This window comes from Myripristis murdjan, chromosome 13 (genome assembly GCF_902150065.1).
Source record: "Myripristis murdjan chromosome 13, fMyrMur1.1, whole genome shotgun sequence".
Taxonomy (NCBI): Eukaryota; Metazoa; Chordata; class Actinopteri; order Holocentriformes; family Holocentridae; genus Myripristis; species Myripristis murdjan.
Window position 1 is genome coordinate 19,916,462 of NC_043992.1, and position 15,844 is coordinate 19,932,305.

The 15,844-nt window shown below is 41.9% G+C and overlaps 1 protein-coding gene across 2 annotated transcripts in view; it reads right to left on the reverse strand.

Annotated features, from left to right (window-relative positions):
* The window catches only part of dscamb (Down syndrome cell adhesion molecule b), a 141,456-nt gene that overhangs the window by 25,565 nt on the left and 100,047 nt on the right, over window positions 1–15,844 (reverse strand). For both annotated transcript variants that reach the window (XM_030067666.1, XM_030067665.1), the window contains exons 12-17: window positions 4,586–4,782; window positions 3,667–3,763; window positions 2,971–3,099; window positions 2,628–2,795; window positions 1,655–1,725; window positions 400–643 (exon numbers count right to left, since the gene is read on the reverse strand). In XM_030067666.1, the coding sequence (XP_029923526.1) occupies window positions 400–643; window positions 1,655–1,725; window positions 2,628–2,795; window positions 2,971–3,099; window positions 3,667–3,763; window positions 4,586–4,782 (906 nt within the window). The remainder of the gene's footprint in view (window positions 1–399; window positions 644–1,654; window positions 1,726–2,627; window positions 2,796–2,970; window positions 3,100–3,666; window positions 3,764–4,585; window positions 4,783–15,844) is intronic.

The following is a 15,844-nucleotide window of genomic DNA, read 5'->3' on the forward strand; positions in this document are numbered from 1 at the left end:
TCAAATTCCCCCCCAAAAAAAGAAAAGACAGATGCAGATGCGTGTACTTCCACTCCTAGAACTTAAACTGTAATTCTATTGGCTTTCTGAACCTAAATTAAAACACTAAGATTAACAGAATTATTTCTAGATAGATGTTTAAACCAGATCTGGCTGAATACAGAAGCCTCTGGAAAAAAAATTGAAAAACTGACAAATAGATAGATAGATAAATAGATAGAAACTGTCAAAACCACGGGGACAGTAGAGGCAATACTGATGCCGATATCTATGGTTTTCTGGCATTCACTTTAGCATCCACCCGTCTGGCTCTGGATGTAAAAACCATAAAAAGTACTTGCAGATGTACATTACCGACACCACATCCCACTGTCACACACACTCCAGACCCGTTCTTACCATCCTCCAGGGTCTTGGTGACCACCTGCTGTGATGACGGCCCTGTGCCGGCCCTGTTGGCGGCCTGCACCACCACGCTGTACTGGGTGAACTTCTTCAGGTTGTCCAGCAGGATGCTCTCTGTGGTGTCTCCTGTGGTGTCCATGCTGATGATGGTGAACTGGTGGCTGCCGCCAGGGCTGTACTCCCTGTAGCCCACCTGGTAGCCGCGGATCACCCCGTTCTGCAGGTGCTTCTGTGGAGGCTGCAGGGTTAAGAGGGAGAGGAAAAACTGTCAGAAGAGCTTCTGTCATCCAGGCTACACAAGACCTGAGGTCTGCCTGTTGCACTCCTCCATCTTTACACTTCATCCAAGGTTACACTGCTTGTCCTCACCTGTTTGTGAACCATTACTTTGTCTACTTATTTACAGCACATATGTTCTCTGTTACAGTCCATGTGATTTGTGCTGTAAAAGATATAGCAAATGGATCAAAATGAAACTACTGTAACACTGCCAACAAGAGGAACTTAAACCTGAACTTAAAATTGTGTAAATAGATCTGCGTGCATGTATTATTACACATGTGTTATGATGACTACCATTGTCTCTACGATTATGTATTTTTCATACACTACTGTTACATTATCCTTAACTGACTGTCAACTCTCCCAGAACATATTGTTACCAGTCCATTTTAACATATACCTCCTTTTTAGACTGTTTACATATTGTGTTACATATTGCATTACATATTGTTAACATACAACAAAAGCATCAGTAGAAAGTAGGGGTGCAACCATTCATTCAGTGGCAGCGATGCACCAGCTATAAAAATCTGCCAATTCAAATGATTCAATCTCCTAGAAGAAAACAGAACGGATCACTTTGACATTGGCCTGAAAGTGAACTGAATCATTCATGATAAGACCTAACATATTGATCCTGCAGAATTATGCAGAATTAATAAATTACAACTTCTTGGCAATCATTTTTTAAGAGTAAACAATGCTTTGTCTATTTTTTTTACAAATAGCAAAGAATCATGAATCGAGTTGATGCCCTGTTAAGTCAAAGACTCAGACCTTTAGAAAGGACATTTTTTTTTCCTGATCCTTAACCTGAGAAGACATATAAAATAATTTACAAATGATACTCACACAGGGTGTGATGGTAACATTTGTATTTACAATTTATCCTACTAGCATTTTGTAATTTCAGTACATCAAGTCATACTACGGCAGAGAAAATCTCTATGTCTGCAGGTTGCTGTACCTTCCAGGTGACTTTGATGCTCTGGGGGGAGGTCGGCTCCAGAGTGACATCTTGTGGAGGGCCATCCGGGGCTGTAAATCAAGCGCATCATTCAACATTACAGCACACACTGTCTCATGGTGAGGGATGATCTGCTGTGGAGCTCCATGTACTTTTTATTCCATTAAAGTTCACTGGGTGATGCTGCTGAGTTAAGAATGCATGAAACACTCCTTCATCCGTGTGCCTCGCAGCCTCTACCTCAGATGAATAAAACCCTCTGTAATAACACAAAACTTAACCTTTGGGGGTAATGTGAGAAATTCTGCATGTTTGATTTGATTTAAATTTTATGATATTTTTTTTTCTTCCAGAGTCCAGTAAAATGTGCCAGTGTAATATACGGGTTTGCCCATGGGGGAATCATTGCAAGCAATAGAAGATAATTGAACAGAGATTGAGCTGACCAAATGTAACAGTGAACCGATCTGCTTCACCAAATGTAAAACCCCCCAAACGACAGTTTCCATATGAAAACAATCATAAAATAATTATGTGCAAGATGATTCATCAAGTCTAGGGACCAGACGGTAACGGACACTGTGTAGCTTAAGAGTTTCTCTCTACAATGAAACATTCACCGTTTTGAAAAAGTGTCAGCTCTTCATAAAATAAGACTGACAAAAAACATTGAAACAAATCACAGTGACAACTTTATTTACAAAATAATTAGAAATGGTGACTGAAAAATTTGACTCCCCCTAAAATGTGTGTGGGCATTTAAGAGTTTTCATTTTGTACAGTTTTCACTGATGAGAGTCGCTCTGATCGCCACTGGACCTGAATTACTTTGCTCCCTCAAGATGAATTTTCTTGCCATTTTTTGATGACTTGCCAATATTACTGTGAAGTTGATTGTACTCACTGCAAACATGGCCAAAAAGGACAGCGTGAGTGAATTTCGACGTGTTCTGCACATGTGTAGCTGACTAACCTGCTTCATCAGTGGTGATGGTGAGCTCATTGCTCGGGTTGCTGTTGCCAATTGTGTTCTTGGCAACCATGCGGATGTTGTAAGTGGAAGAAGGGTGCAGGTCGATTATAGTGGCCTGGTTGAGCTGCGGTGACACATCTTTGGTTACTTGGGCTGATAGCCATGAAGCTAGGGGAGGAAGAGAGAGAGAGTGGATGGAGGTAGGGTCAGCTGTAAATATGAAATAAGACAATAAAACAAAACAGAATAGCACAGAATAATACATTTTTCTCCTTTCTGGTGGTTTTCTTGTGGAGGTGAGGTGGAAGTTCTTTCCTGTCTCAGTAATAAAAGGGTAACTCACCTGATTTGTTCTTGCACTCGATGTCATATCCTGTGATAGGGCTGTTCCCGTCAAAGCCCATGGTCCAGCGGAGAGCTATGGTCCGATCTTTGACCTCCCGGATCTCCACCTCAGGAGGATCTGGTGGTTCTGAGGAGACAGGTGGATGTAACAGAGAGTGGGGGGTGATAAGAGAGGGAGAGAGAGAGAGAGAGAGAGAGAGAGAGAGAGAGAGAGAGAGAGAGCATAGAAGTAACTGTGCCTAAATAATTAAGCCTCAAGTTTATGTGTAATTGGATCAGTGAATAGACTCACACACTCACCAATACCTGATCCAGCATTTTAGGCTGTATTGGATGCATTTCCGATACTGGTATCAGTATTGGAACAACTCTAGTGTAAACACTAAGGATTATTTCAGACTCTATTGTTTTTAGAGAGAGAGCTAGAGAGATCTTGTAGTCTTAAAATAGCAGTGAATACCAGGCAGGCTCCTACTGGTTTTATTTGGTCTCTGATTTCCCCGGTGAGAGATTCCTGATAGCACCACAAAGAGTAGAACTCATACTGAGCAGCAATTAAATGAATAAATGAATGAATGCAATAATGAATAAACAAAAACTTTATTTCCCCCTGGTGAATTTTGGTCTGAAATGTGAGAGCACACATACGGAGTAGTTGGACTGAAGCAGGAGTCGGAGGCGAGCAGAGGCTTACCTTGCACTGTTAGCTGAATGATGCCTCGGTCCTCACCAAAGGAGTTGATAGCATGACAGGAGAAGAAACCCGAGTCCTCGCGTACAGTAGGCATTATCTGCAGAAACACAAGAACACACAAACGGCATTTGGGTTGATAGACTAAAACTAGCAATGTTTCATCTGAAATTATTTGTTAAAAGGAGTATGGGCAGTGCATTGTCGTACTTTTACTTTTTGTATCAACACTGAGAGAGGAGGGAGGAAGACAAAGTTCACATATCTAACTCTGGGCATGCACCACTGCAATACACATGTAAAGCAAACTATGTTTTAATAATCACTGAATTGAACTGGAAAGATATTAAGATAATGTTTTGTTTTTTTTCTTATTTTAAAATATTCAGATATTTAACATTAAAAGCCCAATACGTCTTCTTCCCGAACAAGGTGGCATGAACAAAAATTTTAACCAATGAAATCATCACATTTTGAAATAGTCCTTCCATGCACTCCAAACCTGGATTACAGAGTAGGCCTACGCATCTGCAGTGTAGACACTGAGATTCAGTGATGGTGATTGTCTGTATTTCTGCATATTTCAGCCTTTAAATTAACCTTACACTTCGCTAAATCACAACAACTGATTGATTTTTGGAAGTGCTCTCACAACATCACCAAATAAGCTAGTCAACTTAGTTAACAGGGAAGCAGAAATGGAAGTGCAGCACTAAAAAAACAGATGTTTGACCATTTACTTCCAAAATAGGATGGATAGGCCAATGTTAGATGTGGACCAGAGATGCAGAGATGCTGTATTTACAGTGCACGTCTGTTCACTGTGGTCACAAACAATCCCTGACTACCTCCAGAGGTGAGGTCAGGGATAAACGAAAACTACCGAATGAGTTTACATGAGTGTGAACGAAAGAGCACCCACCACCAGCGTGGAGATGACTTCGTCGGCCACCTCTTTGACGGTGACCACGTATCGGCTGGTCTCTGGGTTGATGATGCGCTCCTCCTTCTCCCAGCGCACCATGATGGGCTTCTCGCCGTGTGCAGTGCAGCTCATCCTCTTCTCCTCGCCCTGCGTGGCCAGCGTGGTGTTGGGGTAGGAGGTGATCATGGCTGGGACTACATTTTGGGGGGAAGAGAGACAGGAGAGCAGGGGAAAGCAGAGGGAGAGAAAAGGCATTAATCCTGCTCAGAATATTTATATGCTGGCTGTTTTAAATGAAATCAGCAGAGTAATCCATAAATCACCTCATTTCACCAAAACAAGTCTCTGTTTCACCTTCACCTGCCTCAGAGTCTATATAAACTTGTACCCACCACCAAACAAAGTGGAAATACGTATTTCAACAAGGTCATGTGTTAATCTCTGGGTACATAAACAGATGTGTGGACATTTTTTTAGGTATACGTCTTTTTTCCCAAAACTATTTTGAATAGTGCAGCACAATTTCATTCCCAAACTGTATTTTATTGCATTATGCTAAGAAGACTCCGAACGTCTTCTTCTCTGACAATTATAACCACCATTTAAATACTCCAGGGACCACGATGAACTCGTGTTTGAGTCTACCTGTCTCCCACAGTACTTAGAGTTTGAAACAGAGCCCTTCAGGTAAGCCTCTATCTGCTTTGATATTGATAGTGAATGGTAATGTGCTGCTTTCTGAGCCGGATGAGTGAAGATGAGGCAGAGGAACGGAGAAGAAAGTGGTGACTCCTAACTGAACTCCCTTCGGTCCGTGTGTGGAGCCGATCTGGCTCTACGCCGTAACCACACACCAGGCTCATTAGCAACAGATCTTGTCTTGTGTGTGTGTGTGTGTGTGTGTGTGTGTGTGTATGTGTGTGTGTGTGTGTGTCTGTGGTGTTCAGCCGAATGGGCAAGTATTCATACTAGACGTCTTTAACCGACACTATTCACATTCTCACACACTTACTTTCACTCTGTGTCTTTCTCTCTTATCTTGCAAGAAGAAAAATCTCCCCATCGTAACACAGTCTAGACTAATGGAGACGTTCAGGTGCTGTTCCTGGTATTATGATCTCTTCGCTGTAAATCTTGTGAATTAACTGCAGTTAACTACACTGGATTAAACTCTGAGACTCAGACGTTAACTCATTATGACTCATTATGGACAATGTCTGATGGATGCAAAACTCATCCCGAACAGCATAAGAGGTTAGGAGGGAATTCTCTTTCCATGTAAAGGGGTTATAAGCTCCAAAACCACAGTAAAGCTTTTGCAGATCATTAAACTGTTGCTCAGGTGGTGGAAATCAAAGTTAAAGGCACATTACAATCTTTAGCGGCAAGCTAAATGGAAAAAGATACCAGAATAGTTCTAATTTTAGAAATATTCAGTGAAAACCTAAAAGAGGCCACCTTTGAGCTTGAAAAGAAAACTCCAATATTTACAGCAATTCTGAAATTTTGCCCCTGACAAATACATCCCCATATTATACTAAAAGAACTAACTGATACTGAAACTAGAAAAAGTAAACTAAAAACAAACATTTTTATACAATAAAAACTAAAACGAAACTACTTAGTTTCAGTTAGTTTCCAGGGTGGGTTTACCCTGGAAACTAACTGAAACTAAACTGAACTGAAAACAAAAACTAAAAACAAAATAAAAATAAAAAAACTGATGCAAAACACTATAATAAACTATAATAACTCTGCTACATGCTACACTGTTTAAGATGGGACATTTACTACAAGGTTTCAGGTACGTTGTAGATCTGTGCTGTAGTTAGGGCTGGGTGATAATGGACAAAATCAAAAATCACATTATCTTTAACCAAAATACCTCGATATTAACATTGTGACAATAATGAAAAAATGACTGGTGGTAAGATATTTACAGACAAGATATTTACACTAAATAATCATCAGTAATGTGGATATGATGACCAAGCAGGTAGAAACAAATAATAAAACAGCTGGAACAGTGTAATAACTTCAGAGAATTGCATTTCTTTATTGTAATGCAGCTTTTAGAACCAGGAAAGGGCATCAGCTACGCCAAATCACGATACCACAATATTTCAAATTCCCGATGATGTCTAGTTTCAGAAATCAGAAATAAGAAATACTTTGTTGATCCCTGAGGGGAATGGATGTAAGATATTGATATATCTCCCAGCCCTAGCTGTAGTGCGCACGGTGACACTGAAAAGAGCAGCAGCAGCAGCAGCAGCTACATTTGGCAGATACAGCGGTCAAAGGCCCTCTCCTCTGAGATGCAGGTATTTGAGTCAGTGTTTGACTGTCTGTACCTGGCTGTGATAACGTGTCCCTGTGCATGTGTATATGAGTGTTATACTGTGTGTGTGTGTGTGTGTGTGTGTGTGCATTGTGTGCATATCTATGAATATGTGTGTGTATGAGAGAGAGAGAGAGAGCGCCTGTGTCTGAGGGAGCTAAGTGGGCGAGCACACAGAGCAGAAAAGACTTGTGCTCATGACACATCTCAGCCACACTACACGATGGAGGAGAGTGAGAGAGCTTGTAACCCTGCAGCGCTAACTATGATCCCTCTCTCTCTCTCTCTCTCTCTCTCCCTTCCCCTCTCTCCCTCTTTCTCTCTCTCCATCTCCCTCCTCAGGCTCCCACCAGGATCGCGATGATTTAATGATGAGAGAGACCACTTTGATTATTCATACACAGCAGACAAGTCCGCTGGCCCTGCTGTTGTCTCACACACAGACACGCACACACACACACACACACACACACACACATGCTCGCACGCACGCACACACTCAAAGATAAACACAAATGCACAAACAAAGACAGACACATACATGCACACACATGCAGTACATACAACCTTGCACATGAAAGAACGCACCAATCATGACAGATACAGAAATTCTACAGTACGTGCACACACTCACACACACACACACACACACACACACACTGACACAGATACACAAAAAGACACACACAAACACACGAATGGAAACCATTGCTGCTGCTGTGTGTTGTAGGCTAATGTTAGCAATTGAGGATAGCAGACTTGTGACCGCTTGCGATAAAAACATCAACTTCCAAGCCCATTGCCAATTTATACTTACAATCAAAATGTATTTTTCTTGTAAGGTAAAGCTATAATAAACAAGAAATGATATTCCTCTAAAAATAATGACCACCATGGAGGCAAACCTCTGTGAAGGTCATTATCTTTTGAAGACCGCTTTATCGTGGATTATTAAGTGTGTGAACTTTCCTAGCACTATATATTTAAATTGTCTTGATGTGTTAAACCCCGCCCCCTGTATGGTGTAAACTGGAAATGTTCCAGTGCCAATTTTTTTCCTTCCCAATACCGATTCTGATACGTGAACTTGCGTATTGGCTGATACTTGGTACCAATGTGATATCATGGCATGAAAAAAAAAAAAAATGTAACAGCTTATGCTACCAACCCTGTATGGATGTGATATGACTGAATCTAAAGATTTGCATACTGTACACACTGAATTCTTACTGGTGGGACTTTCTAGTGTACAGTACCACCAATTTGCTGACTTTATTTTTTTATAGTAGTCTGCTGTCCACTGACTTCAGAAACAGTGAAGGCTACTCGTCATTTTTTTAAAGCAGTGAAACGTCAGGCTGTGTAAGCTATTTTGACCTAACGCTCCCACAACTTTTACAGTGTTGTGTTTCTCGTGTGTCAGATCTGAAGGCCGTTGACTTGCAGTGGGTGAGCTCGACCAGAAAAACTCAAATGCACGTCATGTTTTTTTTTTTTTTTTAACCCCTGATACGTGCAGACACGGCCACAAAAGGATAATGCAAATTATTAAGTATGTGGATTACCTGTTACCTGTTTATCTGTGGATTACGTTTTGTGACTGTTCTAAATTTAATAAGTGAGGGATCATTGAAGGATAGTGGCCTTTACCTGGATTCACCTCATCTGTGTACTTCATTACCAACGTGTCCCTTGTATTTTGTACAGTTGGTATCTACAGCGAATTCAACTGTAGAAAGTTAAACTTTTCCACTATCATAGAGTTTACACATCACATGCATGCAAAAAGAAATCACACACCCAAGCCACCACACACATGCGCACACAGGCAAATACACACACACACACACACACACAGAGAGAGAGAGAGAGAGAGAGAGAGAGAGAGAGAGAGAGAGAGAGAGAGAGAGAGACTCCTTTAAACCCTTTTTTATTCTGTTGTCTCCTTGTAACTCCTCTTTTAGACAGCAAGCAAAAATCAAAGGGTGTGCCGTGTGTGTACATGTGCTTGTGTGTGTATACATGCGCCCCCAACCCCCACCCACCCTCGACATGATGGAATGTGTCAGACTTGGGCCTGCCGACGTTTAAACCTCATCTCTTATTCACTCTCGGCCCCTCCCTTTCTCCCTCTCTCCACCCCCCTCATCCCCCTCCCCGCTGCCCATGTAGGAAAAACGGCTGATTTATTTTGCATAGCAACTATGAATTTTAAGTGAGTCCCATTAAAAGAGGATCCTCAGCCCCGTCTCTAAATGTTATTGCTCCTTAACAGAGGCTATTTTCTCCATCTAAATCTGAGGCCTTGGCAGGGAAAGTTAACATCGACAAGGCCTGCGCTTGTTAACTCATCGGAAGAACTGAAGAAAGGGCATGCAGTGACAGCACATGAGACTGTGTGTATGTGCGTGTGTGTGTGTGTGTAACCTCAAGAGCATCTGTATGCATGTGCGTATTTGTGTTGTTTAGGTGAATGCATATCCATCTGTATTTGAGTTCCTCAACATGTTGAAGTATTGGGATTTGTCTGGGACTGTGTGCATGCATGTGTGATTTCCGTGTGCGAATGAAACATGGTTCAGGCTTCATGTGTCCAAAAGCACAGCGGATGGCATTATCTAAAACACTGTCCATCTGTAAGCTATGAATGTGCTTGGGCTTCAGTTGCAGCAGGCTACTCTCTTCCTCCCCATCTCATCTCTATGCATCGACTATGCAGCACTCGCAAGGCCCGAGGCTAAACCTATTCTTTTTGATAGCCCATAATTGCTCGGTTGATGTATATTTTTTAATATCCAGCGATATTACAGAGGCCTGGTAATAAAACACAGGAGGGCAGAGGACAAAGAGTGTGTGGGAAGGAGGGAAGCAAGGGAGGAAGAGAGAGAGAAAAACAAAGCTGTGGGGGTCGAGAGAGTACAAAGGGACATACAGGGAGAGAAAGCGGCCAATACACGAGGAGACAGAGAGACGCACAGGTAGAAGGAGATGGGAGAGGAAATAGAGAGAGGAGGACAGCTTCCATCCCTCTCTCTCGGCCGTCTTGAATGAGGCTGTCAGGCTCCAGTCATCGTGCATGAATTTCTGTGAGGGGGGGAGAGGGCTATAATGGCGGGGGGAGATGGCAACACTAAAAAAAAAACAGTCTTGACAGGTTACTTGTGGGTTAAATGGTGCATTATAAAACCATTAGCATTTGAAGCACCACTTGAATCTCTAGACGGTTCTTTCCTTCCGTTTGACGAACAATTGGTGGTGTGCTCAGTCTGGAAACTGGCGCTTCTTAAGTGATACAAGTATTTTTAACCAATGATGACCTATCTTTAAGCCTTGCTTGAAGTCACGTTGTGGATATTAAAATACGTCTTGGCTAATCAGACTGAGGCTCCCTATATTTATTTTAACAGGGCTCTTTTCATACAGTTTCATACAAAAAAAAAAAAGTAATGTCTTATGTAGGTTCACCATAGTGGAGGGACTTTCTGAGGAGAGTACTTTCTATAATGGTCCTTCTTAACCCAGAACTTTCCCTAACCTGGGACGTTTCAGAACCCGTGAAGTTCTGGGACTGGCTTTTGTTTCCATTTCCATCATATGAAGAACCAACTGGGTGTGAAATGTGTCAATGTGTCAATGTTTTCCATTTGTTTTTGCAGTTTGATGCCATAATTCTGAAATGAGATGAAAAAGTCCTCGCTACGTTCCTCCAGTTGAAAAGGGCCACCACATTTCTTTGCAGCACTGAAAAGCATCCAGCTTTTGTACAAGCCAGGAGAACATATTTCTGTAACTTCAGAGAATCCATTTTGCTAACAGTGACATTTATAGCGTTTCAAAGACTTAACTGTGTGATGTAGTAGTTTAATAAACATCTGTTTTTTAAGTATTTTGTTGGGACAGGGATTGAGAGTAGATGAAAAGTGATCTGTAAATGGTAAATGAATCTTTGCTCCATTGTTAACGATGTGGGATTTAGGCACTTTGAGGAGACGTAGCTGCCAGCCAAGAAGCAAGGGGATAAAATAAAACAAATAATGTGTGTGAGTGTGTTTTTTCATCTTTTTAATCTGTCCCTCATCTCTGCCAAAGTGAGAGAAACAGCGAGTGAGAGAGTGCAAATAAAGCAGAAGAACACATGCAGATCGCTGTTCCCCTGAGCCCCTTGTCGGCTTCTAATTGAAGTATTGACGGATTTAAATGAAGCAGAAATGCACTCGAGTTCCAGCAACTCGTGACACACACACACACACACACACACACACAAATTCACACACAAATTCACACACAAATTCACACAAGAACACACCATGCATGAATACACCAACAAACGTATGGTCACAACACACACAATACACAGAATTCAGTAAAGTATGTTTATGAGTGATTGCAAACATACTCTTTGCCTGCAAGGGTGCACAGATGTAAGTGCACACACACACACACACACACACACACACACACACACACACTGAGCAATTGACATGATGGTGTAAAAAGCGGGGCAGGCAGGTTGTGAATACTAGCACAGTAATGGTCTCTCTTTTTCAAGCCACTCAAGCGAGTAAGTACACTTTTACAGAAAGCATCTTGAGTGCACGAGCACAGAGTTCGGGGGTTAAAAGGCATGAAATGTGATCTGTTGATGAGTGACAAGCGAGCGGCTGAGCCAGCGTGTAATGAATGAGCAGCCGATGGCACCAGAAGTCGGAGAACACAGAGTATTATCGCCAGCCCGAAGAACTTACAACTGTTCCCTGTAATCTGAATCGTTCTAGCTCAAGATTACACGTCAATCATAAGTGAATCACGAATGACTTGGAAGGTTTTAAATGCCACCAGAGAGGAAATACAATTCTTGAGTAAATGGATATAGTATAAAAAGAAAGTTGCTCATATTGCTGTTCTATCTGTATTCACTGAAAATGTTTTAATCAAGGCAATTGTTCTAATATCTGTGATAGTTCAAAAAAAATAAAAGTTATTGAAGGAGGTCTGTATGATGTTTTTTATACATTAAGGTCATACAGTATTCAGTATGCAGCATGTGGATATTTCACAAATCAGAACAAGCAATAAACTGGACAGATTAAAATTAATCTATCTACTTAATACTTCAATCCAAACAATAAAACAAAAACAACATTGCTGAATGTACTTGAACCATTTGCACAGATGCAGCATGTTTGGGGTGTAAAAGAAAGGGCTAGAAGAAGCTGGGAATATCGTCCGCTTGTCATTTCTGCACTTTACGACTTAAGAAAGGAAGAAAAAAAAAACACACACACAAAAAGAAAAAAGTCTGCTACTGTAGATTCACTGGTGAATTTGTTCAAATTTCGATCCCCAGTGCAAAGTGTGGACTGAAGTCTAGAGCAAGGGTACTATGGGTTAGTTAGGTGAAACACACACACACACACACACACACACACAGACTCACACTTACAACTCCATCCTCTCTGATGCCTGCTGATATGAAAACCAATTGAAACTGAAACAATAAATGCAATTTCACTTTACTGCCCACACTCCCTCATCTCCCACATCGCTGCAAGACACACACGCGTGCGCGCGCACACACACACACACACACACACACACACACGCACGCACAAACATTCCCAATGATATCATGTGTGACGGCTGAGGCAATGGTGGAGGGTGAGGATAATACACTTCAACTTTCATCTCATCTTCTGTCATGGCGCGCACACACACATGCACATACACACACACACACACACACACACACACACACACACACACACACACATAGGAAGAGAAAGTAGGCCATAACACCAGGCCTTGGTTGGGCTCTTAAACCCCTGCAGTACCCACACATGCGTGCGTTGAAAAACTCTGCAACCCCCCATGCCTCTTCCCCTACCACACACAGACACACACAGACACACACAGACACGCGTGTGTGTGCACCTAACCACCCCAGTGTTTTCATGTGCACAGGGCTGGCTGGTCACCCAGTGTGCCAGTCTGATGCCCTTGCTTGTGTAAAGTTTGTGTGGTTGTGAGCATGCTCAGTGGAGCCCAACGAGAGCCAAACAGCTCCTGGAGCAGGAGAATCCAGAGGAGAGAGGAGGGAGCGATTTTGACAAGAGCACAGAGCAACAGCAGTCCAACTGTGGGGCACTGATTGGATTACTGATCTATATCATCTTACTCTAACCTGTTTATGCTTAGCCTTCTCTTTCACTGAAGGAGTCAAATAGGCTCTGTAATAGCAGAGTCCAGTAGAAGAGCAGTGCAGTGCCAATGTAATATCTGCATTTTTCAGTTATATAAGCTTAAAACAGGCCACAAGAGCCAATGTGACCTAAGTAGTTCCTCATTAAAAAAAAAAAAAAAAAAAAAAAAGTTGCATTTACCTGCACCCTACTGTAAAACTCAAGTAAATACTAAATAGTTAAATAGTCAAATGAGCCTGTGGTAGTTGCAGCCATAGTGTTTGGTCTCTGGCTGAGAGCAAATGGAAGGAAAGGGGGGAACATGGTCAACCTGCTGCATAGCAACCAAGTTCTACCATCAGCAAACTGACCAATGAAAACACAGATACATGTTCATCATAAACTGAACCAGGCAGAACCGCCATGGGCCTTTAGTTCATGGCAAATCGAGTACTTCCAGGTGCTTCACCTTGCCAAGGCATCAGCTGTACACTCTCACTGATGTCACCACATCAGTGAAGTTTGCTTGTATTTAGTGAGCTAACGTAAGCCTGACGCACAGCTGAATAACAGGCTGTCGGTTTTCTTCCTGCTTAGTGGCGACTCTGCAGCAGGGAGCACCAACAGATAATGGCGAGCTGAAACAGAGCGTCAAACACAAACTCAATTCTCCAGATTTTTTCATCTGAAAAGTATCAGTTTAGTTTCAAAATACTGGGAATATCTATGGCTTGTGAAAATCAGGTCCAATATTTACTTCTTTAACTATTAAGGCTGTCACCTTTTTCAAAAATCACGTTCAAATGAATTTGAATTATATTTGAAAGTATTTGAATTTGGTGTCGTGATACTCCACTCAGGACAGCTTTGCTCGCTAGTGTCCTCCATTTGACCTTGTCCCCATGTTTGAGCAGATATTCAAATTTCAAATAAAAAGTGACAGCCCTGCTAACTATAGGATATAAGAATCAGTAATATCCTCTGTAGCTTACAGCTTTACACTACAGTTGATAATAATTTTTAAAAATGTGATAATTATTGATCTCATTGTACTGGCCCCTCCCCACAGGGAGGCCAGAGGGCAGAGAGAGCAGCATCCCTGGAACTGGTAGGGATTTGGTGTCTTGCTCAAGGACACTTCAGCAGGGCGGCTGCTTACCAACATGAATTTGACTCATTATTTACACCTCATCAGATTCACATGACACATTCATGAATGCTGAATCCAGGGTATTCACGTGTCACATAGCTGTAATCAAGCCTTTGTTTTGAGAATGGTGATGATTACTATGAAAAACTATTGATGACTCTCACTCTGTACACTTACAGAGTGCACCGCCCTAAAAAAAAAACACTTTAAACGGGGTGGTGTGTGTGTGTGTGTGTGTGTGCACTGATATAAGTATACACACACAACAATGCATGGAAACCTATACAAATACACACAGAGCCACACATTCTCCATACTTCCATGTTCTACAGACAGCGGGATCAGATTGTTGAGAGAGTGAGAGTGAGAGAGAGAGAGAGAGAGAGAGGGAGAGGGAGAGAGAGAGAGAGAGAGAGAGAGAGAGGGAGGGAGAGAGCATACTGCTTGGCAGGGGGTCTCATTCTGCTCCAATTTGATAACAGTGGCATAGGGGAAAATAAATCCCACTCACATCGGAGCACCATCAAAATGAGGGGAGCAATGCTAACACTAGCTGGAGGAAGGCGAGCTGTAGAGCTGTGGCCGTGGACATTAACATACAGTACCAGTCATCACAAGGAGGTAGTGGGGCACATATATTTGTAGATAGATATCAATGCACTTGCATGTGTATAGTAGAGGAGATAGAGGAGGCCTGTCAGCATATACATTTTTCAGGAAATAGATTCCAGGCTCCTTGGTCTAAATATGTGCATGTATGTGAGTCGTCACTTGTGACTTCACTTCCTCCTCAGACTGCTGCTGTAAATAGGAGTGTACATTATTCTTAGTCAACTTGCCTGGTTATAACAGTTACATAAATGTCTGAGAGCAGTCTTTTTCCAAATCCTCTTGTCAAGACCAAGACACGCTTGATTATAAAAGTGTTTGGCTGCATCACCTCTCTGTTTTATAACCGCATCAAGAGCTATTAGTTGTCTGGATGGATTATAACCTGGATCTAGGAATAAGTTACTCTTAAATTGGTTTTACACCTATAATTTGCTTGCTTTGGTTCAATATAAAGTTACTTATTTGTTACGTTTTTCATAAAGTCCAGTTAGTATTCACACGGCCCTGTGTTAAGCAAATCAAAATCTATAAACACATGACACACAGTCAAGTAAGTCAGTCTATCGTATCTAAATTTTATGAGCGAAACTCCGCTTCAGGACAACAGCATATTGCACCAACAGAGAAATATTGGAACAACAAAGCAACAACAACTTAACAATGCGGACCTCGGTATAAGTGTCAACTCATCATTATTGCATGTTTGCACTCAATCCATTTTGGCACACATGCACTAGCGGCACTGTTGGGCAAACAGCTGCAAGTGGAAACATCCACTTTCAACCCACAGTGCACTGCGTTCGCTTCACTTTCTATCATTAGGCTGGATTGCATTCTCACTTTTAACGAAGCGTGCTGGAATTGGATTGAGGCAGACCACAGTTCACTTGTTGGTCCAAACCAGAGTTTGAACGTGTCCTCTCATCTCTCCAAACAAACTGAACTAATGGAGTAAGCGCATTGTGGTTCAGTTA